A 27,875-nucleotide genomic window follows, 5' to 3' on the forward strand; every position below is an offset into this window, starting at 1 on the left:
CATGTGTTACTGCTATGTATTCTCTTATTCATGAGCATGTTAATCCATGCCAGACCCCATGCTGGAGAAGGAATAAGTTACTTACCTGTAACTGTTATTCTCCAGCATGGGTCTGGCATGGATTCACATGCGAACCCTCCCGCCTACCCCTCTGCGGCTCTTCACTTGGTCATTCTGCCACTTTACGTGCTACCAAATCTGAGGATGGCTGCCACAGGCGGGGCTTAGGGAGAGGGCAGTCATTGGCTGGGGGCAGTATGACCCAGAGACCAGTGATTGGTTACTACTAAGAAAGACAGATCAGAAACAAAACTGATACTGATTTTTTTCTATACCGAGGATTCCCGGCCTGACGACGGGGAATATTCATGAGCATGTGAATCCATGCCAGACCCATGCTGGAGAATAACAGTTACAGGTAAGTAACTTGTTCCATAAGGGGAGCAGGGCTTGCTGGGTTGTCCCCTGCTCGCCTTCTTCAACATTATGGGAATTTACATTAATTATAAGGAAAGCGGGGGGACAGTAAAGAAAAAAAAGACAGTAAAGGACTCTGCAGCATCAGTTCCCACCCATAATTGGGAGATGGAACTGACAATGCAGGGAGAAGCCTGATGCGGAAAGGCAAATGCAGGTAAGTGAGGGTATTTAGAGGTAAGTATTAGGGCTAAAGGTGTGGTGGTTAGAGGGGATAAGATAAGGGCATAAGAAATGTTTGTTATGTGAAAATTTCAGCATCGCTTATTTCACTCACAATGAAATCAAATCCGATTTTTATCATGGACATCCATGAATTGTTACATCCTAGGAACAAAGCTCTGTAATTCCATGTATTTATTTTGACGTCAGTGAGTTTTTAAATAAATACATCTTTGCACTTTTAAACAGTGTGCCTTGGAATTTGTTTGCAATTATAGTGATTGAAGAGTTCATACGTTTGACTTATATATTTTAGTAAAACCTTTAGTTAAGAGACTGTTAAGGTGAAATACAGCCCATGAACTTGGTCAGGTGGGGGAAGTGCAGACAACCTTAACTCTGAGTCTCCCCGCCCCCATTGGTGTCACCTGTGATGCAATTTCTGATATGATTGCCATCTGTGATGTCATGTATATGCTCCTGGGCTGGGCAACAGTTGGGTCTCCGAGTTTAAGTTGTTGTTACTTCCAACACCCGCTGAGTCTCATGAGTTTTGGGATGGCAAGTGGTTTTGCCTTAATTGACCCAACTAAGGTTTTTTCACCGACTTTCAATGGTTTTGCTATGCTCTGTCTTATCCCACCTTTAGTGGTAAATAACCATGCCCACTAGCCAGGCTTCGACAGTTGGGACACGTTGACCAATTAGGACAATAGACTGAGAAACACTGGTCCTTGGCCAGGGCTCAAGTCCATGCTGTTTTATGTAGTAAATAAACATGGCCTACTGGCCACATTACCATGGGAATGCCTCTTCCGTGAATGCAACGTCTTTCGATTCTTGCGGAAAGATGAAAACACCATAAAATTAAAATCTCATCCCAAGCCCCCATCCAACTCTACATGTGCACCCTTCCAACTTCTTTGGTCTCCCCACCCTCCCTAAAGTCAAACTGTCATCAGCCCCTTCTCTAATATAGGTTGTCCTCATTTCTTCCTGTGACAAATTTCCAATTCCTGTGAGAAGCTCTCTTCAGTCCTGAAATTACCACGGAAAGACATAAATGATCAGACTGGAAAAAGGCTTCTCTACCCTCACACCACACCAGAAATGTAAATCTCACCAATTGGTCTTGGCACTTTTCTTTTTTGCGTTCCTGCTGTATTATTACGGAAACTACTCATGTCAGGCTTTACATTTCTGGATGCCCAAGGGCTACATTGTCCATTGGGAGGTATATTAAAAATCATTTGGACCAGAGGGCATCAAATTCTCCAGGTTTAAAATAAATACTACTGGAAGGGTTTACACAACCACCTAAAGACACATCTGGACTGCTTTGTGTCCAACCTCTTTCATATTTCGCTCAAATCCAACCTGCGAATTTCACTGTGACCAACCTGTTCAAAGGATGCACCTTTCTGATTATGGAGATTTTTCGTCAACACTTACCTTTTCGACTGTTGGACGAATTTGGCTCAAACTTTCCAGTTTGGGAGGAGGCCAGTGAAGGGGACATGTTTTCTCTTTAGAATATGTCACCCTGATTCTTCAAACAAGTCGAAGGTTATTAGCAACAGATTTTTGGAAATGTCATGGTTCATAGGTTTCACCTTACCTACTTAGTGACGACTGCCGCCTAGTTATTTCTTTTTATACACACTCTCACGTACACATTAAGAATTCATCTTTGAAATGCGTTCTTTCTTTTCCCTAAATACGTGGAATTGTTGCTTGCGCAGCATGTCATCTTTTGGTTTGAACGTGCTGTCTTTGGTTCTGGGCTTATCTTGTTTTTTATTTTAAGTCGAACAATTGCTATGTCCCAAAGGAGCAGAAGGGAAGTTGTAGCTGCCCTGTAACTCCCACGATATATGTTTCATTAGCAAACCAGTCATACCTTGCTGGCTCAGGGCTCTAAATGAGCTCTGGTATCTTAGAAACTGAAATGCATGAACACCGGTGAATTTTAATTGAAATGTATAAGTGAATTGCGCCCTGCACCAACTATTCTCTTGTGCTCACATTAGTTCCTTGAAAATTCACTGACTTCGTGTGGTGTTTATTTCTCCTCTGTTGACTCGCTGTATTCTTTTTTTTTTATTCTTTAAGGTTTGATATTTATGGGTTGTCCCCAGATGCACAAGAAGATTTTAATGGAATCAAGCAGGCAGCAGCAAATGGTATGTTTTAAATAGAAATGTACAGTTCTTTCTGCCTGTTGACACATATTCAGCATAGGGACATAAATAACCAATGCAAAGAATATCTTTGTGTAGATGCTAGAAAATGGGCTGGGCTTATTAGTTGAAGTTCTTTCTGTGTAAACACAATTTTTAGGTCTGGATTCAGTTATCTATGCATTTTACACAAATCATGTGCTTGTGTAGGTCCTTTACAAGCTATCTGTACAAAGTCCATGTGCACATTTCTATTGTTTCAAAACGGTTACAGTGAATTGGTGTGTAGTGGAAAGATATGGGGAACCCCTTTATTTGGCCAATTCACGTTGCAGACCTGCCTGGGCCTTTTTATAGGCAGTTGGGTGTGTATGCTCCCACCTACACCCTGTTTTACAAATGAAATTACTTTCAGGTTATACTTGGGATGCAAACAGGCAATAGTATTGCCTCCTCGCAGTATTAGTCCAATTCATCAGAAGAACGGAATGCAATGAAAATGATGGAATTACATAACGTGAAGCAATTTTCACATATCAAAATCCAACTCAGACATGAAGTACAGAGTCTGTTGACTGTTAGCCTTTACAACAGTTGGGATGACGGGGTGTGGGGGGGGCAAGGATTTATATTGCAGGATGCTAAAGCAAAACCATTCCTAAATAGTTTACTATTGTTAGGGGAGTTTTCCTAAAGTCCTACTGGTAGCAAGACTTTAACAAGCTATCCCAGTGGTTTGTAGATCTCCAACTCTTCGTATCAGTCTGTACTAACTCAGGACCTTGGTAGAGTGGCAGAGCAGTCGGGCTTATCTTGAGAGGAATATGTGTGCTGTAGGTAAGTACACTGAACCTTAGTTAGACATGCACAGCAAAGAAACTCTTACACGTATAATTTATATAAACTTATATATTTATTATATATTCACCAGAATCACTTGAAATACTTTTGATGTTTAAACTGGAACACTTCTGAATACTTCAGAATACACTTCAAAGGGCACTTTCACTTTTATGTTTGTTCACAGTTACATTTGTAGAAACGTTAGACAGGGAAAAGACAATGTTATTGTATTATCGGTTATTACACGCACCTGCAGATTCTAACAGTTTATACGGTAATACATTTACTCTGCAAAACATATGCAGTCACCTAAAGGGAGAAAATGGTTAGTTAGTCTAACATTAGCTTGGTTCAAGGTTCTAAAGAGGGTTTCTTCACCCATTAAGTCTTTTAAGTCTCAAAACGCAACTCTAGCTAACGGTAGTTCGAAGACGGCTCAAAGTCTTTATAAGCAGTAGAATACGAAGAGTTCCTGTGGATTTGTTTATGTCTCTAGTGTTATGGAAGCTGCAAGTTTAACAACTAACAAGGTAGACCTTTTAAGGACTTGAGGAAGGGACACAAGTAGCAGCTTAAGTCGGAGGAGAGTGACCCTGGACACCTCTAGGTGCACTCCAACGCTCTGGAGCGACTTCTTGGAATCAGGTAAGCAAAACCTCTTTCCGCACAGTACCTTAGGTTAGAAGAAAATGTTTGTGCTGGATGCTCAGCGATGTTGCAGCTCTGTCCCCGACCTCTGGATTCCTTGGTCTGATGAGTGAAGGCAGGACAATGGACGGGATCTCTCAGCAGCAGTCTTGAGGGAGAACCTGGGGCACAACTTTCAGCAACTTCTTGGTTCACTCTCCTGTTTTGGTGCCTTTTCTGCAGCACCAACAAAGGAGGTGGATCGCCCAGTCAATCTTCTTCGCTTCCTGCAGTCCCACACACTGATGAAGGGGGTCTGGGCAGGTCGGATCGGATCTCTGGAGTGTCCTGACAGGTTCAGCAAAGATTTTGATGGATTTGGCCTTTCCACAACAATGCACTCGAAATGGCCAGCAGCTCTGGAAACTCCTAGGTCCTTGGGAGATGGCTCAATTCAAAGTTTGTCTTGGGACTGGTTATCCCACCAGCCAAAGGGAAGGAGTAGACCTCTTCGGATCTCCTCTGTCGCACAGAAAACAGGGTCAGGACAGCAGTGGTTGCTTCACAGTGTTGCACAGGGTCTGCATGCGTATCTGGTCGTCGTCTTTGTTTACTTCAGCTTCCATTGGCCACCTTGCTTTTCACTCTAGAAGCCTCACCTCTTATACAGTTCCAACACACACTCCTCAGCAATCTCTCTCACCCTTTTACAGAAAGGGGTGTTTAGCTGTCTACTCAGGACAGCCATACACCTTGTGGGAGCTGGTCCTATTGGGGCACTCAGGCAGACAAAGGACGGGGGTGGAAAACTCCTCCCTCACTTCCCACCTGCCCAGACACTCTGGAGCCTAGACGTGGACACTGAAGGGTTTCCTCCAAAGGCAAAACACACACACAGACCTCACCCTCCCAGAATGGGAGAAGAAGGGCTAAGAAAGAACAACCACGCTAGTAATGGTGAAAAAAGAAGGGAGGCCCCAAGTTGGTACTTGGGTGCCCCTATTGGGCCCTACCGAGGCTATGGACATAGCCTGCGGTATAAAAATGACACAATAGTTGGTAGAACATGTCCACTGCCGCCAGTCATAGCTCAGAGATTGTTTGTGACTAAAAAGTCACAGGAGCAAAGAGAAGGGGGATACTAGGTATCCCTTTGGCACTCCACTGAAGGTGGTGTGTGCGCCAATCTCTCAGACTATAGAGCCTTGGGAGAGAAACTAAGTATCTCTCTATCCTTGAGAACTGTAGTTACTCGAGGATATAGACAAATAATCTTAAAGGAGGACCCTAAGGGTCCCAAATCAACACTGTCCATAAAGAGCTGTGTGCTGCAGTAGTAAAAGCACAGATGCATTTAAGAGCTATGGAGCAGACAGACTCCATAGTACAGGTAGAATACAAAGAAAAGAGTTCCAAAAGACAGAGCCCACAAAAATGAATGAGTGGAAAAAGGCTCCACTCATTCAGGATTGAAAGAAAAAGGTCCAGAAGTCCAGCAAAAAGTGATGCGGGTCTCACTGGGCAAGGGGATGAAGCATAAAAATGATAAATCTCCCTAACAATGATCATTTAAGGTAGATGCTAGGGACCAATTAAAACTGAGAAGGCAAGTCACTTCTAAAGTAAGGGGGAAAGATGTGCCGGTCTAAGCATTTTTATGTTTCATGACATTCTAGGTTCAAACAGACAATGCCTCCCAAAAAAAGGAGGCTAAAGCTGGTAGTGGAAGGTAATAATAAAGGAACTAAATGAATCAGAAGCACTCTGCAGAACTCTTGTATTCAGTTCTTCACCCGGTTCATTACTACCAAAGTGGGAGCAGCCTAATTGGGACATACATCCACCATTGTCGCATTGTGCTTCTGTTAAGCAATATGTGCTCCTTACTGTCATTGGTATATAAGCCCTAACACATTTTTTTAAGAATCCTATTCCCGTGTTGTGGTTTCTGACTGTAGCATCTATAAAATAAGGTTTCATGGGGCGTGGGTTGGGGCCTACAGTGAGATGCAAGCCGTGAATGGCTCATGGCGGATCCCATTCCTTGCAATTAAAGGCTCCAATGTAAACATCAAGTTCTTTGAGGACCAAAGTGCCTTCGGCTAGGTGGACAAGCCTGTATCTGCAATATGGCCGCCGCTTGGCTGGAGATGCAGCAAGACCCAGGAGTTCTTAATAAAATGGGGTTATGAGAGACTGTGCAGCAGGTCCAGGAAAGGGGATTGACGCATCGGCTGGCAAAGGGTGGGAGGACTTCATGCACTGGAACCATGGAAGGTTGCTGAGTACTCCCTGACCTCTTTGGGCTGCAAACTGTGGAACTGGCGAGGGCTCCTCGGACCGCAGTGGTGATGTGCCGGTGTTTGTGTTTGGTCAGTTGGGTGCTCGAGGACTGGATGAGCTGACTCTCCAGGGTACCAATGGTCTGCTGGCTGTCTCCTGTGCGGTTAGCTGCTGGTCTACTGAAATGCAGAGTGCCCCTCCTAAGCGGTTATGTGCAGCCCTAAGACACAATGGCTGGTGGAGTAACTATGGGGCAGGCCTTCTGCAGTCAAAGCACTACTTGTGAAAGGGGTGGGTAGAAGTGGAAAGCATTGGGGGTTGCCCGGAGCTGCCCACATCTACCTGCTTTCAAATCAAGGGAGCACTACCAGGAAGGCATTACCATTTGGTTGAAGTGAATTAAATGAAATAGCAGGTTCTACTGCTGCACACTGGGTGGAATTACCCAAGGCACTGCAGAGAAGGCAGTGTACCTGCTCTCTTCACAAGGTGTATGGGGTGCAAGAGGTATCACGTAATAATATTCCTATAAACAAATGTGTTATACAAAATATTGCAGCTATAAATGCGCCTCACGCACATGCATATCGCCTCGCTGTTATAATTCATATTGCTGCAAAAAATGTGCCTTACACATTAATTTAAGTCTTTTTTCTGTGTTACTGCATACTGTTTGTTTATTTCCGGGCACCAAGCAACTGCGACACAGAGAGAAGAGACAATTAAATGTACGGCTTTACGAAAACTGCCTCCGCTCTCTTAATGCCATCACCTGCAGTGGACAGCATCAGCAATGCGGGGAACGTCACCATCACAGTATTCGAAGGCTTGATAAATCATTTAACACTGGGACTATTTTTATTTATTTCATTATTAGGAGTGCTCATGGAAGAAAGGTGCGTAGCAAAATGGGGTCACCCCCTCCTTCGCATTTTAACATTTTGGTGGTTGAACCCGAGGGAAGGCTTTGTACCTTATCTTTGCGTTTTGTCCTTTGATGTTGAGGGCCTGACTGCTGATGTTCACATGACGGGTACATTAGCAGCTTCACTGCAAGCTAAGACGCCTGTAAATATCTCTGGCGTGACTAGCCTGGCGAGGCGCCCATCTCCGCACCTACCCACTTTTCTGTGTGCACATTCGGTGAGGGGGGAATTATTCACGACACAGTAATTAACTTCACCTGCATCGCTGGTAAGGAAATTTTGTAAACAGCAATATTCTTTGGAATTTCAACAACAATCATATTTTATTATGTTCTCGTACCTGTTGTAATGGAAAAGGATCTCTGAGGAATGTTCATTGCGGGATTGAGACGCACATCACAAGATGGAATACTTGTTTTAGGTGTGTTCATTCATGTATTACTTCATTACTTTTTTTGTTGTTGCACTGAACGACATTAGCACAGCCAAATCACAGCAATATTTTTTCATGGAGACATTATCCCAGGGAAATTTTGACATGGACCTCTAAGTGCTCATCTGGTCTCTTGTAGCATGCTTGAACCCTTCAAGTACGGACACAGAGAAGACAAAGAGCCACGACCAAAGGATATACATGCTTGATGGTCGCTGAGCCAACTTTTTCTGTACATCTGGAGTAAGTCACTTAACCACAGAAATGTTTCCATGTTAAAGGTTTCGCATCCTGTTAAATAAAAAACAAAAAAAAAGTGTTCACAGCATGTTCCCTTTGTTTTGGGAGGGCTGAGTGACAAGCGACCCCTTGTGAACAGTAAATGGGGTAGGGGGAACATGAGAGGAAAAAGAGGTTGCAGAAAGATGACCCATGAAATAGCAATCTCCCGCCAACAGGCACAACAAAGAAGTAACCCAGACACATCAATAGTGGCGATCATGGCATCTTGCACAAAGAACTGTGGCTCCCTGACTAAAGAGGAATTTACAAAAGGCTTTCAACGTATAAAAGAGCCATTAGTAAGCTCCCTGAAAACACAGATTTAACTCAACGAAGAATTAACAAAGTTGGTGGCTTTGATGTGGGTGGATATATGAAGGGTGGAAAAAAGTGCATACTCTACAGCAGTAGGTATGAAAAGGATGACGCAGAATAGGACACGAGGTGTACATTTGGAAAAACTTCAACACATTAAATGTGATCTGGAACTGCAATGTGGTAATTTAGAGAACAGATCAAGAAGGGGGAAGGTATTACCCAAATTATTAGAAGAAATGTGAACGCATGAAGATTTGACCGAATTCGGTCACTAGTTAGAATTATTTTGAACAATTTGGATCCAATAATACCAGACATGAGGAGCAGGGGTCTCCCGTGCTCTGCATGTTCGAAATCTGCAGCATCTGGGTCGCATCCTTAAAAATGGAGGCAGGGGACAAAAATTGCTCTGGCCCCCGTTTTCAATGAATTATTGAAAAACTGGGGCCCAAGCAGTTTTACTGCAGGCAGTCTGCCCGCGAACAAAACATTTGCGGGCAGATCACCCAGATCCAGGCAGAATGCAAGGATCAAGAAGTTAAAAGAAGGGGTAGAGGCGATCAGTGTCATAAACATTGTGCAGAAATTGAAGAGGGACATATGAATGTGGCCCTCGTCGCTCCGGTCCCTCCCTCATCTCGACGATACAGAAATGACAGGTGTGCAACGTTCCTGGCCCTCAACTTCTCCATTTCCACTGTACCTCAGATGCGAGAAACACTACTCACTCAGACAACCATTTACACTCTATGCTGATCACATCGTAGTGGAGATAAACGTGCTGACGATGGAGCAATTGAACTGACTGAGACCGTGCAGAGAGCCGATGACGTCAAGACTAAGACCAAGACGTAGATGTGTTGGACATGAAGCACATATGCATCCCTGCATGAAGCTATGCAGACACTTGAGTTAAATCACTCTTGGGCACCAAGAAGATGCTTTTGACCCACATAAGAAAGAGGACATACACTTTTTTACTATGCCGAAATGCAAGACGCACAAGAATAAGACATTAAGCTTGCTTAATGCTGAACGCAGTTAACCTAGGTAGCCATAAAAATCAAAATGGAAGATGCTGCTGCATTGAAGTGAATGGAAAGCATTAAGGAGGCACGAGAACGCAGGGAGCGGCCTGACTTGCTGATGTAGCAGAAAAGTGCAGACCAGACTGTTTGCGCAGCCAGTGTACATGTTTCAGCCAAGGCTATCAAGGGAGGGAGAGTTTCATATCGGCACTCAAGGACATAGACAAAGGCAGACGTTAGCATAAAGGCTAAAAATCCTCATAGTTGTTGAGCAGGAAAATCAAGGCAGTGGTCTCTACACACGTGACCTGAGACAAAGCCTATTCATTTGAGCCAGACAGAGACCTTTGTTCCCATCCAGCTTAGGACAAACAATACAAGATACTGGGATGAAAGCTAAATGTACTAAGCTCAAGGCCTAAAGGATCGGAGATGGTAACCTTATTGGTACAGACAGTGCCTTTAGGGCTGTTCTCATCACCTTCAATTGTTGCTCATGGGACAGTTGACGAAAGTACCAAGGCTGAGAAGACCATCACCTTCCGTGCCAGTTCACACTTTGTTGCACTAACCTGACATGCCTTTACTTGTAACATTTAGGAGGTGGTCACAGGTGGAGCCACCAGATTATGCGTATCCAATCAGAGCACTAACCCCATATAGATACTGTATTTAGTTTGCAGCACTAACCAACCCCAGCCTGCCTTAGGTATTTGTAGAATAACGCATCACTTATGATGTCACAACCCGTTTAAAGATGTTGACAAGTCTGTAATCAGTTGAGAGTGCATTGGAAATCCTGTGATGCCCATATATGTCACTGTTTGAGAGATATTTTAATAAACAGTTGGTTTTGTCACATTTGTGGACTTTTCAGTTTGTGGGTGTAGGGATTTCCCCTGAAACAGACCTCTTGCTTTTATGATGGGGGCTTTCCCACTCCTCCACTTTAAAAGCAAATCAGACCAAGAGACATTATGGTAAAGCTTGCAACTTAATTGCTGAAAGCAAGAATCCTTAAAGCATCCACAAAGGAATCGCCACAGTGCTTCAAGGGACCTGAACTTCAGTTTGTTTTGAACTTAGCACAGCACACATTGGTGAAATAGTGGGACCTAAAATTAATTACTCCAGAGATTGCCAAATGTCATGTGATCTGCAAATGATTGCTCCCTTTCGTGCTTCAGTTTGCTTTGGGACCATGCAGTATATAGAATTACCAATGAGGAAGGCCTGAATATATTAAAGATTGATATAAATACCTCCCACATCCGTAATGGAGATCCCAAACAAAGGTTCTGGACCCACGAAGCTGGACTAAAGTTTGAAACTACCTGGTTCAGAAAGCACAAAATAAATTACAAGACTTGGATTGACCAGACATGGGTTTAGATGATCAGAAGCCAAGAAGGTGTCTCTGCCACCTCCTATAAATGAATGCCCCCCAGATGTGTCAAGGCATCATGCGACTTGCACCTCAGAATTATGAATACATTGATGTCAATGCAAGATTGCTTTTTAGATTTTGGTAGTGTTCTTAATGTTAAGTTTCCTACGTTTCTGGGTAGCATAATGGTTTGTGGGGAAATCCGAGTTGCCTGTCGCTAAGGGATTTCAGGGTAAAAGAGAAAAAGGGTGAAAGTAATGTATCTTTGAAATCTCTTACCAGAATGCGTGGGAGGAGGATTTCTGCTATCTTTTCATGGCACATGCTGTTGATGCACCATTCTTATGGTATTCAAAAGAAGAATGGTAGGAAAATATACATTTCTGATGCTTGTTAATCTGCTTAGTATCACATGCTGTGCATAAGGTCCGATATCCAGTTGCAACCGCAGAGTATTGCATCTTGTCTTTTGGGGACCGAAAGGGGACGTCGGCATAGGCGGGTCTGTAACACTATCCCTATCGTGACATGTAGTGTACCCAAAATCCCTCACGCGCAGAGTTCCCTCAGATTGTTTTTTCCGCCCAGATACTGGTCGCCCTATAGCGGAGCTCTTCATAAGAGACATTGTTTATCTTTATTCCTACTTTGTTGGTTATTTCCCCTTAAGTCACTTCGATGGCGATTCAAGCAACCTCGACGGAGACTATGGGAAGTTTCGACGGCAGTGGATTTCGACGCCTAAGATCCGGCGGCTGAGCCATCCACATGGCCGGGCCCTCTGGCCGGCCTACACAGTTGGGAGAGTGGGGTCGGGGGGCCATATCTTTAGTTATGTCTTTCCTCTTTCCCTCTCTTTGCCCTCTAGGTCTGGTCATCTTTATTTATATCTTTCGCTATGGAAAGGACACCATTTAGGTTCTGCCCTAAGTGTAGGGTCAGGTACCCATGGTAAGACTAGCACAGAACGTGTAGTTCTTGTCTCCCCCTGGATCACGATGAGAAGCGGTGTGCGGCTTGTAAGCTCCTTCGGCCCAAGACCCTTAAGAAATGCTGTGTAAAGCGGTGTTCCGCGTACGGTATGTCGCGGGCTGGTCCCTCTTCCCCCACTGCCACACCCGCCGAAAGTGACGGGGGCACTGACGATGAAGAAACATCCGTGTCCGACGTCATATACCTTGAGGCGAACACTTCTAGGCCTGCCACGCCCGTCCCTGACCCCTCAAGGCCTGACACAAGTCTTGCTTCAGGGACAACACCCGGCGACAGGGGCGTACAGAAACCATGAAACACTAAGCACACCACCACTGATTTCGACGGTTCCATCAAAAAAGGTGAAAGCGCCAACAGGCCTGTCGAAAATTTCAGCAGATTGCTTTGATCGGGTCGATCAGCAGCCTTCCCTGCATCCGCAGCAGCGTCTTGCGACTGGGCACTCCAAAAACACGGGTGCTACCTCTAAATCGGGTTTACAAGCCGAAGCGCAGTCAGTCGATGCTCCGGCGCCCCCTAAGGGCCCGGTAGGCCCGAAACCTACTGCTAGGCCTCCTAGCCTTTCCACAGGCGAAAAATCTACTGCTAGGCCCTCTAACGCCGCTGTAGGCGGTAAATCTACCGATAGGCCTTCTGACCCATTAACTCGCGCCGATTCGGCAGAGATTGAGGAAAGTATTGCGAGGATTACTTCAGCGGTTGGGCTGGTACCTAAGACACAGTTGAAACACATGGAGCGTGCCGCGGACAAGTCTAAAGAAACGCCATGGTGCCCCAATAGTCGCGAAACCTACGAGGACAGTCAAGAGCCTCTGTCCAACACCCTTGGTGATAAATTACGACGCCAAAGAGCCGAGTACGACATGTTTCCAACTTTGGGCCATTCTGGTTCCTCTAAGTGGAAAAGGGAGAAGTTCAAAGGGTGCATGGACCGTCTTGAAAGGATTGTCTCGCTTTCTGAGCATCCTTCCCCTAAGAGATCTCGTGAAGACCCTCTTTTGAGATCAGCTTCACGTTTCCAGGAAAATCTGGCCTCTCAGCCCTCGGCTTCTGTCCACCATGAAGATGTGGTCTAGATGGACACTTACCAGGACATCTACAGCGAAGAAGACCCTTCCTTCCTGCAGGATGACCCTGAGGACCAGGCAGATGCCATGGACAACTGGGAGGAAACCCAGCAAGTGGAAACAGAGCCATGGACGCTCCCCACGCAAGATCAGGACACTGATGTTCAATGCCTGGATTCTCCTCCAACCACCCCGGCTTGCCAGGCCTCGCCTGTAGACGATCAAATGGCCTTCAATGCCATTTTAAGGAAGGCAGCAGAGCACTTTCAGATCACTTCTCATGAGGTGGTACCCGAACACGACTTTGTGGAGGACATTCTCAAGGAGAAATCCCCCTCAAGCCAAGTCATTCCCCTCCTAAACTCTGTTAAAAGAAGATTGGCCCCCTCCATGGTCACGCCAGCTCAGACCCAGGCAGGGAACCCAAGAGTGGAAAAACTATTTCGGCCAGCTCCTTCGGACCCTCAATATATTAAAGTCCACGCCACTGCGACTCCTTGGTAGTCACTACTACCGGAAACGCATGGGTACCCCTTGCTATGGGGGAGGCAACTCCGGATAAGGATTCGAAAAGGTTGTACACCCTAGCTAAGCGTGTTACCTCGGCAGCTGCATACACCATATGCATAGCGAATAACACCACGCTGCTTGCCAGTTATGCAGATGCACAATGGAACCTTGTATAAGAAGGTCTCCAGGAGGTTCCTGAACCCGCTAGGTCCAGGATTCTCACCATTGTGGCCGAGGGCAGGCACGTAAATCAGAATATAATCAAAAACACTCTGGACACTGCTGAAACAGCAGGCAGGTCTGTGGCCCAGGGCACTCTACTCAAGCGACACACTTCGCAACTCGGGGTTCAAGCCTGAAACACAGGCTGCTCTAATCAACAAACCCAATAGAAGAGACCAATCTCTTCAGGAAAGGGGTCGACGATGCCCTGGAGACAGCCAAGAAAGAGCATGAGACGTCCAAATCCTTGCAACAAATAACTCAGAAACCTTCCCCCACAAAGGGGAGGCGGTTCTCGTCTGTCTTTTCGAGGGCAATCCCTTGCAAGTCAAAACAACTACAATACGGGAAACTGGAACCGTGGACAAACATCCGGAAGCCCCGCCAACTACCCACCTCGGGATTCAGGTCCCCTCCCATGTCACCCCGGTCGGGGGGCGTTTAACATCTTTCCTCACGGCATGGGAGGGGATAACTTCAGACCAATGATTTATAAAGACGGTCGCCCATGGGTAAAGCGTGGAATTCGCCCGACCACCAAAGTTCAGATCGCCACGCTCACGACGCCTCTCGCCGGACCATCTGCAGATCCTGAATCAAGAGGTGGAAGCGCTTCTGGGAAAGGACGCCATAGAAGCCGTCCCTATTCTTCAGATAAACTAGGGTATTTATTCAGTAAACCCAAAAAGAACCTCACCATGTGCCCTGTCCTAGACCTGCGCCCAGCGAACAAATTTATAAAACCTCAAAAGTTTTGTATGGTAACACTACATGAAGTGATCCCACTGTTGAAACAGGGGGACCACATGGCAACATTGGACATGAAAGATGCATACTTTCATATTTCAATGTTGCCAGCGCACACGAAATATCTAAGGTTTGTGATAGAGGACAGGCATTACAAATTCAAGGTGCTCCCCTTTGGCGTTGCCTTGGTGCTGAGGGTGTTTACAAAGGTCCTGGCAGTAGTGGCAGCACACCTGCGCAGACTATCCATCCCGGTTTACCCTTACCTCGATGACTGGCTCAGAACAGGGGACTCTTATGATACATGCTTTTTGAACACCCTGTTCTGTTCAGTGTGGGATTCTCTATCAACGAGAAAAAGTCCAGTCTAGTCCCCAGTCAAGTAAAACAATTTCTGGGGGCTCTAATCCGGACGAAGGACGGCCTTATCTTCCACTCCAACGAGAGGGTTCAGAACATGCTTTTTCAAATCCCTCAATAGCCAGTCGGGAAGAGACGGTACGCCAGGTCATGCGCTTGCTAGGTATGATGGCGTCATGCATATACTTGGCTCCCCACACGCGGCTGCGCATGCGTCCCATGCTAGAGTGGCTCAACAGCCACTGGTGTCAGGCTAGCGGACAATGGGAAGATCTGGTAGTTGTCTCGCCAGCCCTCGTTCTCTCTGCAGTGGTGGTCGAGGGAAAACCTCTTGAAGGGGAAATCCTTCACCACCCCTGGAGTGGAAGCCACTCTGACGACAGACACATCTCTCACGGTATGGGGGCGCACCTGCTTCAGCAGACAGCGCATGGAGTGTGTTTCCCACAAGTAGCATTCAACCATATAAATCTGATAGAGCTATAAGCAGTGTTCAAGGCACTGAAAGCCTTTCAAACGCAACTACAAGGGAAGACGGTTCTGGTTCTGACAGACAGCACAACAGCCATGTATTACCTGAACAAACAAGTGGGCACACACTCTCCAGGGCTATCCAAGCGGTCCCAAAACATTTGGATGTGGGCTCTCAAACATAAGATGTTTCTGTTGTCCCAACACGTTCCAGGGGAACTCAATCTTCTGGCAGACGTGCTCAGCAGAGACTTCCCACTGCCCATACAATACGAATGGCATCTGCACAAAGACATTGTCTCCAACATCTTTCCAGACTGGGGCTTCCCAGAGATCGACCTGTTCGCAACTCAGAAGAACGCCCAATGCCAAGACTACGCCTGCAGGTACTCCAGAACCGCTCCAAGGGGAACAGACTCTGGATAACATGGTCAGTGAAATTGTTTACACTCAAAACTCCCCAACTCAACAAGATAGTGCACAAGATGCACTAGGAACCAGTCACCATGATATTGGTAGCCCCCATGTGGGCCCACAAACCCTGGTTCGCTCGTCTAATGGAAATGTCCCTCTCTTCACCAGTAAAAGTACCCTGCCCGTACAACATGTTGTCTCAGGACAGGGGGGAGACCCTACAGCCAAGCCCACAAACTTTGAACTTATAAGCCTGGCTCGTGAGATCATACAGTTTGGACACCTTCAGCTCCCTCAGAGATGCATGGACATTCTCAGTGAAGCTAGGAAACCTAACACCCGCTATTGCTATTCCAGTAAATGGAAACGCTTTGTCATCTGGTGTAATACCAAGGGCGTCAATCCCATTGATTGCTCACCCACACACATTGTGCTGTGCCTAACCCATTTGTTAGACGCAGGACTGGTCTTCAATTCCCTAAAGGTTCATCTTGCTGCTCCCTCAGCCTACACCACGACATAACAGAAAGAGTCATGGTGGAAAATACCAGTGATTAAAGCCTTTATGGAATGGGTTAAGAGAATCCATCCCCCTATTTCTCACCCAGCTCCTGGCTGGGATCTAAATGTGGTTTTAACCAGACTCATGGGATCTCCCTTTAAGCCAATGCATAAAGCAAGTCTGAAATATCTTACTTACAAAACGGCCTTCTTAGTAAGAAGAACAAACAAGTGGGCACACACTCTCCAGGGCTATCCAAGCGGTCCCAAAACATTTGGATGTGGGCTCTCAAACATAAGATGTTTCTGTTGTCCCAACACGTTCCAGGGGAACTCAATCTTCTGGCAGACGTGCTCAGCAGAGACTTCCCACTGCCCATACAATACGAATGGCATCTGCACAAAGACATCATCTCCAACATCTTTCCAGACTGGGGCTTCCCAGATCTCCCTTTAAGCTAATGCATAAAGCAAGTCTGAAATATCTTACTTACAAAACGGCCTTCTTAGTGGCTATCACTTCCAATAGAAGGGTTAGCGAACTACAGGCCCTTTCTGTTCTAGACCCTTTTGTTACAGTCCACAGGGATAAGGTAGTTCTGCGCACTCATCCCAGTTTTGCGCCTAAATTCATCTCAAAGTTCCATGCGAACCAATCGATCAAATTACCCACTTTCTTCCAGAATCCCACTAGCATGGCCGAAAGAAGCCTACACACACTAGATGGGCACAGGGCAGTCATGTTCTACCTGGAAAGAATGAAACCACTGAGGAAAACAAACCATTTTTTTGTTTCAGTGGCAGCTGGTAGAGAAGGGGCTCCTGTCTCTAAATTCGCTATCTCAAGGTGGATTGTCAAATGCATCACACTATGTTACACTCTTGCTAAGAGAGAACTGCCCTTCAAGCCTAGAGCACACTCTACTTGGGGCACTGGGGCTTCCATAGCATTCATTGCAAATGTTCCCCTAGAGTCCATTTGCAAAGCGGCAACCTGTAGTTCTGTACACACCTTTACAAAACACTATTGCCTAGACACTCATTCTAGATCTTACTCTGAGGTGGGACAAGCAGTATTAAGACATATTTTCTCTACTGTTCCTTCTCACAACCCACCTCCAACTCCGGGTACTGCTCACTAGTCAATGCACAGCATGTGATTCTAAGCAGATTAACAAGCATCAGAAGACGTGCATTTCTCTCCGTAATAGCATTCCTGATGATTGTATCTGCTTAGATTCGCATGCGCTCTCCCTGCCTCCCCTCTCGGGTGGAAGGAATATAGAAGTCATTCTACTTTCTCTCTTCATGTACTCACTCACAATATTCTTGGGCTCCCTCATGGCAGAAAAAATACAATCGGAGGGATCTCGGCGCGTGAGGGATTTTGGCTACACTGCACATCACGATAGGGATAGTGTTACAGACACGCCTATGCCGACGTCCCCTTTCGGTCCCCGAAAGAAAACATTCAATACTCTGCGGTTACCAATGGATGTTGGACCATATGCACAGCATGTGAATCTAAGCAGATACAATCATCAGAAATGCTATTACGGTGAGTAATGCATGTCTTGTCATGGAGTCTGTTATATCTAGCTGGTGATAATCGTGTCCCTCCACATGGCTTAGTACATAATGTTTATTTTTCTGGGTTGTGCCACGTACCTGTATTTCAATGTTATCTTTTTTTTTAGTGAAAGCATTAATAGACCAAGAAGTGAAGAATGGAATTCCTTCAAACAGAATTATTTTGGGTGGATTTTCACAGGTAATGTGCTCTAAACTGGGACATTTGTATGTTTTGTATTTGTCACCCTTGAACACTGCAGTTTCTTTTCAGAATCACATTTCACCAGGCCAGTGCGGGCAATGCTGTATACAAGGACATAATCATCTTAACAGAGCTGTAAACCTGGGCACCTTTTGCATGATGTTAAAGATTCAGTTTGAAAAGGGTTTACTTCATAATTGATCAATGTTGTTTTTTTTAAGCTGGGCATCAATTAACTTTGGTTTCTGCTTTTACTGCTGTCATTTTAATGTCATTTTAAAGGTCTGCAATGATAAAGGAAGCTATGGACTGGATATTTTAATGAAAACCTGGTCCTCCAAGTCATGCACAACTACCACTTCCTCATTTTGCAAGCAATCTGACTTCGGCAGCCCAAATTCTCATCTCTAAGACGTGTTGTGCAGCTGATCTGACAACATCAAATAGGTGGCATTTACCCCCCACACCTCTTCCCCTCCAAAAGGAGGGGCACAAAGCATAACTGGTGGTATTTCACTGTACACTGCTGATCACAATGATCAAATAGTGTTTACTATTTGTCTTGCAGTTGTGTTTATTGCTTCTCCATCCGCCCTCCAGCGTCTATAGGAGCAAGACAAGGTGAAGACCAAAAGGAGAGGTCCTATGAAAACCATAGCTCTTTATAGCTCTTAACCTCACTTGTAGACCTTAAATTAACTCAATGTGAGGAGATTTTGAAGTTCTTCCTTGAGTCTTACAAAGACTCTCGTATTTTTGTCCCTTGTGGTCTGGTACGGGAGAATTCAGTTTGTGTAGGTTCTGCTTTCATATTTTATGGGACCCCTAAACATGTTTGCATTTTTCCCCTTTGGTGTCTGTCTGGCTTATTCCAGTGGCCAAAGGGAATTCTATTGAAGTCCCTTGTCACTGCAACCTCTTTTTAGTAAACAGTCCTATCGTAGGCCATATTGCTCTTAGGCACAGCTATGCTTTTTAACCACCACATTTTGGCCTTAGTTTTATTTTATAAACCTGCATTGGTTTTGTGGAGTAAGCTGGTGGCTGCTGTAATTTAGTTTTGGCTTCACTAGGGGCAGCCAATTTTACTGCATTTGTAGCCCAATGTACATTGCTGGAAGCCATTGGGTACTGATGCATTTATTTTAAGTCCTACTCTCAGCCATTTTGTTTTGAGCAATTGTTTTGTTTGGGGAAACCAGGACGCAGAAGACCAGAACTTCACCCTCAGTAGTGGTTTGGACTGTCCCTAGCTCTAGACTGGCTTGTAGACAAAGTTTGTGTGGGCCTGGGTATTTGGTGGTTTTTAGGGCCAGGCTGACTGACTGGTCTCCAAAATCCTTGTTTGGCTGCCATTTTGTGTGATTGGAAGGCTGGCTTCAGTCAGTCCATGAGTGTTGCGGTATATCTACCTGGACCTGCTTCAAGTCTCCTGGTATTTTCTTAACTCTGCTGAGATTGTTACAGACTTATTAACTGCTGCTGAATTATTTTTTGCCACAATGCTGCTGCTGGAATTTTAGGACCAGGTTTGGCCATACTGGCTGGGATCTGCATCTTCTTCCAAAAGCTCTGGTTTCCAATTTTGTGTGCTGGACATCTTTACTGGTCTGTCCTCATGCTGCCCCGGTCCTCCTCACCTGATGGGCTGAATCGTTTTTGGGTCGTTTACTGGAATAGTGTGAATGGATCGTTTCTGGGCTGTTTTTACCCACGCCTTCACTAAATTGTCCTTATGGTCATGCTCCTGGAGGTAGGAATCTTTAGTCTCCCAGAAAGGTAAAACATTACTCAAGAACCCTTGAGGAATGTTTTGCATATGCGTTTATTATTTATTAGTCCTTATCAGGTAGGGGCATCATTCACCCAGCGCAGCCTCTAGTCATAATGGCATTTCGAACATATCTCCAATTGACAGTACTTAGTAACTGGGAGCGCAAGGAGGATCGGTTCAGAAACCTGACTGATGAATAGTTGTTTAATTTTCTGTAAAGGTGTTTGGAAACCAGTATGCCACCGCTCCTATTCACCTGGGCCATCCTGGGTCGCTTCTGTTTGTCGTGAGACTATTTTCCGCTGGCTGGCTGCTCCGTCCTGCCCTCTAAGCCATCCAGATTCACTTGGTCAGGTTCTTCAGTTTTCATTGGGTCTTCTTTGCCATGGATTTCACTGCTGTCTGGTGAGCCACTCTCGTGGGAGGGGATATAGTTTTTCTTTTGGGTCATCTGTGTTGTTGTTGGTTTGGAGTTCAAGTCCCTGGGTGATCGGAACCTGTCTCTATGCCTGGAACCGATGACATTTACGCACCTTGTTATTTGGCCATTCTTAACTTTTGTTCTCCAGAACTGCTGCACTGAGTACTTTCCTTTGGGGCCCTGGATGGTTCCCACTTAATCCAAGAAGTGCCCTTGATCCATGGTCATGGGTTTCTGCAGGTTCCCGTCTACCAAAGTACCCCATTGGTGAACACTGGTCAGAATTCGTTTTTGCTTTTTCATGGGGCTTCTGGGTCTCGGACCTGGAACTTTAACACTTGTGAGGGTCTCCTCAGGTGTTCTTGGGGTAGGTTGCTGCCCTCTCTGCACTTGTGTGGTTGTGCGAACTTCGCAGACTTTTCCCCATAACCATGGATGTGCCTACAGATGGTGTTCCGTTTATTTCCATGGGGTTTTTTTAAACCACCCTAAAACTCTTTTGAATTAACTTGAAAGGACCTGCACACAGACATTTTTCCTGGCTCTTATGAGTGTTATGCCAAATCACTGGAATTTTAGCAACACCACTAATATTATTGTATGTTTGAACATTTTACATTACACCTGGCTATCGAAATATACTTTTGTATCATTGTATGTATCTGAGTGTAATAACCCTTAGGTGTCTGGCAGAGTAATACGCATCTAATCCTAGATTTTGGTGGACCTGCGGACTTGGCTGTGAAAGTGGTAACCCCCTTTATTTTGGTGGGCATTTGAAACCTTTATGCTACTATTTACTAGAGGTATAAGAATTATTATGACTGTTGTGTGACATTTTGGGTCCATATTATGACTGCAAAATGTAGTTTTTCACAGGGTTCACTTTTCTCCCCAATGCATAGTCCTCTGTGTGATGCCTTCCACCAGGTTGTGGGCCTACAGTTAGTTTTGGAGTGGATGGGGTCTTTATGGCCCATTACTGTTATTGTACATGCACTTGTGTTTTACTATGTTATTATAGTGATTGTTTGCAATTGTAGCAATTGTTTGTACTTTGTTTATTTTTCTCAGTATATCAGTGTGGTGGGGGTATCTATTGCAAAAAACTGTACTTTACTACCAGCCTGCCTCCTCCCTTGAGTGAAGCCTGCCTGCTCTCCTGTACCTATCCCATTAGAGAGTTTGGTCTTTCCTTTTGTCTGGAAACCCTGTTCTAACTTTAGGTTAATTGTTTGCAACCCTCACCAGGGGGTTCTCGAAGCGTCTCCCTAACAGGCAGTATTTAAGCTAGAAAAGAGAGCAAAGCCTTTTTCAGACAATCTTCTGCATTTCGTGATGTTAGCAACTCTTTAGGGTTAATTTCTTACAACCTTCATAGCCACTAGTCTTGATCCAAGGCACTATATGCAGCTTTCTATATATACATGGCTGAAATATCATGATCAGCCACATACTCCATGAATAATTCTTCCAGTTATGGTCCTACTTTTGCCCAGATTGACCCTGGGCCCATGTGGTGTCTTCCTGGTTGTTGATCCTTTACATCTTGTTACTTCCTTCCATTCAGTTTTTCATGTTAAATCTACCCAAACCACTTGGAAAATGGTGTAGCAGGGCAAGAGTAAGAAAATCTCATCTAAATAATTCTTTAAGACCGGTACATCTTCAGTGCTACCCTTGCCATCCTATACTGAGCTTCCATAACCCTAACTACTTAAAAGAGACTCTACACGGGGTCTTCATGGGTGTTAAAAAATCGCATGTGCTGACACCTCCTCCCCTTTTATTGAAATCTTACAGTCATCTTCCAACTGCTTGTTGCAAGGTTCTCACATTTTTGTAACTGTTCCTTCTTCCTCCACAAAGATTGCCAATCCGAAATACTGTCATTTGTATGTTTTTGTTATGGTAAATGTTTTTTTGTTAATGTTCTTTCCTTTTAGAACTTTTTACTAATAAATAATGGATACGTTGACAAAACTATATCCAATTCTTGTTTTAGAAAAAATCCCCAAAGTGTCCAAAAGCACAAACTGGGACATCTGGATTTAGATGCTTTTTGGGGGCGTGTTTCTTAAAAGGGTGATCTAGGTCATATGTTGTGAAATTGTGATTGTTTTCGTTTTTGTCAGAGGTTCTGAATACATATAGTAGTTGTGGGAGGGTGGCAAAAACTAAAATATTTGATAGTAAATCTGCAATGAAGACTGGTCTGCGCAGATGGATTTATCGGGTGATATTTGTTGCAAAAATACAGATATTTGAGGCATGGAAAATCCCCCCAAAAGCTCTATAAGCTATAAAGCAGATACTTTCTCAGTAAGGAACGTTATGTTGGAAATATCTGGTGTGGGAGCTAGGTCTGTATGACTACAGGTGTTTTTCAGAAACTTGTACCCTTGGAATTTAATGTTCAACAGGTTTAGTTCTCTTGTCATTCTTGTTGCAGTGTTTGTATTTATCTGTTTGGAAATATGTATGAATTCAACTAATAAAATGTCTCTCAAGACATAGTGGGGGGAGGATTCCTTGTATTTACAGCATGACACTGAGGCAGCATCGTAAATGTTGCTCTAACGTTAGCCACATCTTGCAAACAGAAGATCATAGTGGATAAAGTTGCATAACTCCACCAGCTTCATTATTTCACCATGACAGCATCCTTCTTTTTGTCAGTTCAAACTTCAGTTAAGTATTACCTTTGCCTAAGGCCATTGGCCTTTCTGGTATGAGTTTATTATTTCTCTCCTTTTTGATGTTCTATTTATATTTATGAACTGTTTGATAATATTTTTTGTTATACTGTTTGTATATTGTTGTTACCAGCTGGTTTAGGGTTTCTGACCTCTAGTCACAGCACACTGTTTTTTTCTGAACGTCTATTCTAGTAAATGCCATGTTCAGGATTATGTAAAGTAAAGTATATTCTGTGTGAGGAAAGAAAAGGAACTGACACAACCGGGAAGGAAGGAATATGAACAAAAACTAAAAAAGGGAGGTTATTCTTTTATTTTAGCATTCCCTTCAAACTACTCTGTGAATTATAAAACAGTGTAACTAGAAAATATAGAAATAATATAAAGATAGTGTATTCCTAGCATGGAGGCCCCCTCCGCCCCCCTGAGTTCTGAACCAACAACTTGGTACGATATTGAGCGCCAGGGGGATGGCCTCTAACTGAACATATCTGAAGCCCTTAAATCTCATTTCTTACCCTATGCTCTTGCCTGAATGCCTCCATTCTGGCTTTTCTCTCTCTCTCTCTCTCTCTCTCTCTCTCCCAAACCTGGCCTGTTGGCTCCTGCAGGACCAAAACCTCCATTCCAGTGACTTGTGCCTATGAGACCGCAGACGGGACAGTCACGCAACCAAGGAGGACAGTCGCATACCAGGGCAGAAATGCCTGAAGAAGCGAAAGCACTGGTAGGAACTGCAAGTTTCTGTGACAGATTTATCGAAGAATCCTGATGCACAATGCAGACTTGTAATTCCTGCCCAAGGTTGCCAATATAGTGGCATAATGATATGCTCAATCTCACAGTGCTCTGTGGTGATCATTTTTGCAGCTTGGCTGCCAGAATCCCATATTAATTGTGTTTAGATGTGCATGATCCAATGATGTTGTCCTCAGAGAGCAAGGAAGAGATTGAGTTTGGGTTGCCCACCACAACTTTACATCGGACGGAAAGGCAGAGGCCCAAGCCAACCCGAGGACCACTTCTTTTTCGAGGTGCAGCTGCAAGACACCCTGCCACAGGCCCACTGACCTCAATTAATTTTGGGACAAGGCAGATGAAAAATAAAATTCTCCAGAATACATGTTCACTCTCTGTGGAGCAAGTACTAGACTCCTACATGTACCACTCCCTGGCTAGGGACGTTTGGGTTCACCTCCTGTAAGAGTGCCACTGGCCAAACTGCCCTTGATAACATCTTTTTCAACCCAGAGCTGGTCTCCAAGGTCCTCTCTTTCATCTTCATTTTGGGCAAGGACCCTGGTGAAGGGTTTGTTAAGGACATAAATGCATAGATTTTACTTAATTGAGGAATATTCAATTGTCTTGGGAATATTTTTGGACCTGTGTTCATAAAGGCCCAGGTGGGTCCTCTGCAAATTGGCCCCTAGTGATTAAACCTGGCCAGCAATGAACTGGGCCCAACTGCCCATGGTATATTATTTGGGTACACCTTATTGAAGGCGATGGACACATGTGTTGGGGGTGGGGTTTAACAATATCGAAGGAGCCTGTAGATTGCAGTATGCTTTTTCCTGGATGTGTCTGGCCCATTGGACATGCAACCTTCGGACATGCACTGCACATAAAGTCTACATTAATAAGTTTATATCCTCTTCACTAACCATGGATTGCACACTGGGGCTGTAGTACACCACTCACTAAGAAGCACCCGTGTGGAGGATTGTTGGCTAAGTGGTTGCTAGGCCACTCTTCTTTCAGTGTACCTGGACTGGGATCTGTGACAAATCCAGGGAATTTGTCTGTTCTCCCCAAGGGGGAGCCACCCACTTTGGGACTAAAGAGGTGAGCCTGCTATGCTTAACACCTTCTAGAAGACAGGGCAAGCAGGATCCCACTGGGGGTGACCCCTCTCTTAGCAGACAAGGTATTTCCAAGCAAGGGTTTTACTCCACCTCCCCTTACTTCAGAATCCCAAGTGTTTGTTGGGTATATGGGAATTAAACAAGGCAGTCATGTACAGGGCCCTTTAAACGTGGATAGCTTGGTTTCTTACCTGAATTTTTGTCACTGCGCTTTCATGATGAGCAAAACCAATGGATTCTCCCATTTTGCTCCAGGGAGGAACATAAAGTCCCCTGGACCCAAAAGCAGGGGGTGAGAACCAGCCAGAGAGCAAGAAATGCTGGCTTGTGCAGTCGTGCAGAAGAGGGAGCCTCTCGCATGCAGGAGAAGCCTGGAGGTATAACCATGCAGTCAACGTGTTGGGCAAAGACCCAAGGCAGCCTGCAGATTACTGCCACTTTGACTAAAGCAGGCAGCCGGAGGAGCTTGATGCAGCTGAGGAAAGTAGCAAAGTCACCCCAGGAGTGCTGTGCCAGGATACTGCCTATCCGATGCCAAAGTCCCATCAGTCCAGGATGGGACGAACCGATGCAAGAGACTTGACCGCGCAAACAGGAGCTAGGTTGAGAATGTGAGTCAGAGCTGGCCAGAGAGACTTCCTCCACTAACGAGCAACGACACTGGAAAGCGGGTACACAGCATCGTAAATGGAGCAGCTGGAGGGTGATGAGGCCAGAGCTGAGTCTGCATGTCTCATGAGAGGTTGAAAAAACTGACCTGCACAGTTGGGCTGAGAAAGCACCTAACCCACGCCGGTCTGAGAATCCAAACATGCCACAAAAGGGTGAGAAAAGCGGCAACCAAAGCATGGCTGAGCCGGCCTATAGCCTACGCAGGACTGAGAATGCAAATGCGCCACGAGGGGTTGAGAGAATCGACTCACAAAGAGAGGCTGAAGAGCTGAGGGGTGCAGACCGGGCCAAAACACCAAATATTGCACAAGGTGATAAGAGATCCCACAACCAAAGAAGGGTGAGCAAGGAAATTACCCAAAACGTTAAAGGCACAAATTACTCCAAGCTGGGGTGAGGAACATTTTCTATTTTGTGAATACCGTCCAACCCAGATCAGGAGAACCTGTTTCCAACAGGGAGAACACATCTCCGGGGACGGGACAGGTCCAGAACTGTTTGAACTGCCTGATGAGGCCTTTTAGGTAAGAGAACAACTGAGAGAAATGTTTCTGTACTGTTTGCTGGCGGTCAGAAACCAGCCACCATTGATCCACCTAAAGGGGAAGTAAGCCTATTCTAACCTTAAGTCTATCATTATTTTAATAGTAGTAGCGCAGATGATAGGGTAGCATAGATTTGGACAGCACTTCTTTGTAAGACATCCTGGCGAGCAGCCGTTCATTATTTTCAAGAATAGTGGAACTCATCGTAGGCATGCTTTCTGTTAATAAAAGATTTTGTTTCAAACATGCCCTCTTGTTAGTCTCCCGTGTCTAACTTAACACAGGTCACATCAAACCCCTGGGTAGACGCTGCAATGTACAGCCATTAGATAGTTTGTGAACACACCATCCAGCAAACACCACCTCAACCTCATCCCCAAATCTGAATCGGGGATTGCAAATGCTCCAAGTGGTCAGCACCCTTCTTTCTGAGCCTGTAATTGCTGATTTTGCCAGCCTCACGGCTTCCTCCAATCTCTCTCCCTGGAGGTGAAAAAGGACAATGTGGCAGGGAGACCTGTAATGCATTTCAAAACCCTGAACAGGAGGGTGATAACCACTTAAATGTAGGAAAACCCCCTCCTAAAAGACACTGTGGCCAGGCTAATGGTTAACATGCATGGATCTGGACAATGTGTAGCTCACCATCCTCCATTATACCTCAAGCATGTTAAAGTCCATAACAGATTTGCTCAGGTTTTATGGGGCAGGCAAGATTTGGCTTCTCTCCTGCCTCCCCTGTGGGCTGTCAATTGCCCCTTGGTTCATTACCAAAATCATGCACCCACTTAACTCCAATCCACAAATGTCTTGATTTTTTTTATAGATTCCTGCTTTGAGACCTTGAAACTGAATGGCCACAAGTTGCACTGGGAAGGACAACAACTCATCCTGCCAGACGCTGCCTTAGCTCACCCACTGGGTCCCTTGTCTTCATCAATCCAGGCATTCAAAACTGGGTCATTCAGTCCCTCAAAGGATTCTTCCAAATTTGCAGCTACCAGCACTGGTGAGAGATCCAGTTATGTACTGCCAGACTAAAGACTCTTTGGTGGCTTCTTCGCATGGCATATTGGAATGACTTAACTGTTTTTTGACTTCCTCCCGGATATTTTTTTAATTGGATATGGTTAATCAAATATTAACCTTTTCAACAAATATGAACAAATAGAAAGTTTAAAACAGTACCATAAACAATCTAGCATTGATATTTAAAATCAAATTCATACGTCATTTATGAGTTTAAGTTGTGCAAGAAATCCAAGTACAGATAATGCTATTGAAACTGATTCCCCCACAATAAACTTTTCCATATGTTTTCCACTTCTATCAAATCCAAAGTATGAACAAATTGTTCAAAGTGCAAGATACGTAATGCAAGTAAAGCTGGGCATTTCATAATCGGATGTTTGAGATTCTGAATCTCATTTTCATTATTATAAAAGTGGCAATAGGATAACTCATTTGGAAGCTGGTTTTCAACCCATAATATTTATTGGAAGGTAGTAGGTTTATTCTAGACCTCATGAAGTTTATTCACCAATGGGCATTTGGAAACTTCCTGAGATAAGGCACTGGAACACCTACCTTTTTATATTCTTCCTTCAATTGTGCATATAAACTGTCATTCTGCATCGCATTACATGTTTCAATCCAGTCCTTACATTTAACTGCCAATTTCACTTCACAGGGATTCTGTAACATTATGTTGCAAGGGACTTCCACATCATGAAAAATGTTGATCCATTACTGGGAGAAGCCACTGACAGGGTTTTCTTTAGGGTCTTTGATAAACATTTTAAAATCCATGAATATAGAATCCCTTGGTGGATCCAGAAAATGTGCGATATAACAACAATTTCTCCCATGTAACATGTGCTCTAAGGCAGCTTGT

General features: G+C 44.7%; 1 protein-coding gene across 2 annotated transcripts in view; it reads left to right on the forward strand.

The window, feature by feature from the left end:
* LOC138497518 (acyl-protein thioesterase 1) overlaps positions 1–27,875 on the forward strand; it is a 1,189,877-nt gene that overhangs the window by 361,824 nt on the left and 800,178 nt on the right. For both annotated transcript variants that reach the window (XM_069621049.1, XM_069621050.1), the window contains exons 5-6: positions 2,752–2,822; positions 17,929–18,002. In XM_069621049.1, coding sequence (XP_069477150.1) covers positions 2,752–2,822; positions 17,929–18,002 — 145 coding nt within the window. The remainder of the gene's footprint in view (positions 1–2,751; positions 2,823–17,928; positions 18,003–27,875) is intronic.

This window comes from Ambystoma mexicanum, chromosome 5q (genome assembly GCF_040938575.1).
Source record: "Ambystoma mexicanum isolate Mex_15411 chromosome 5q, UKY_AmexF1_1, whole genome shotgun sequence".
Lineage (NCBI taxonomy): Eukaryota > Metazoa > Chordata > Amphibia > Caudata > Ambystomatidae > Ambystoma > Ambystoma mexicanum.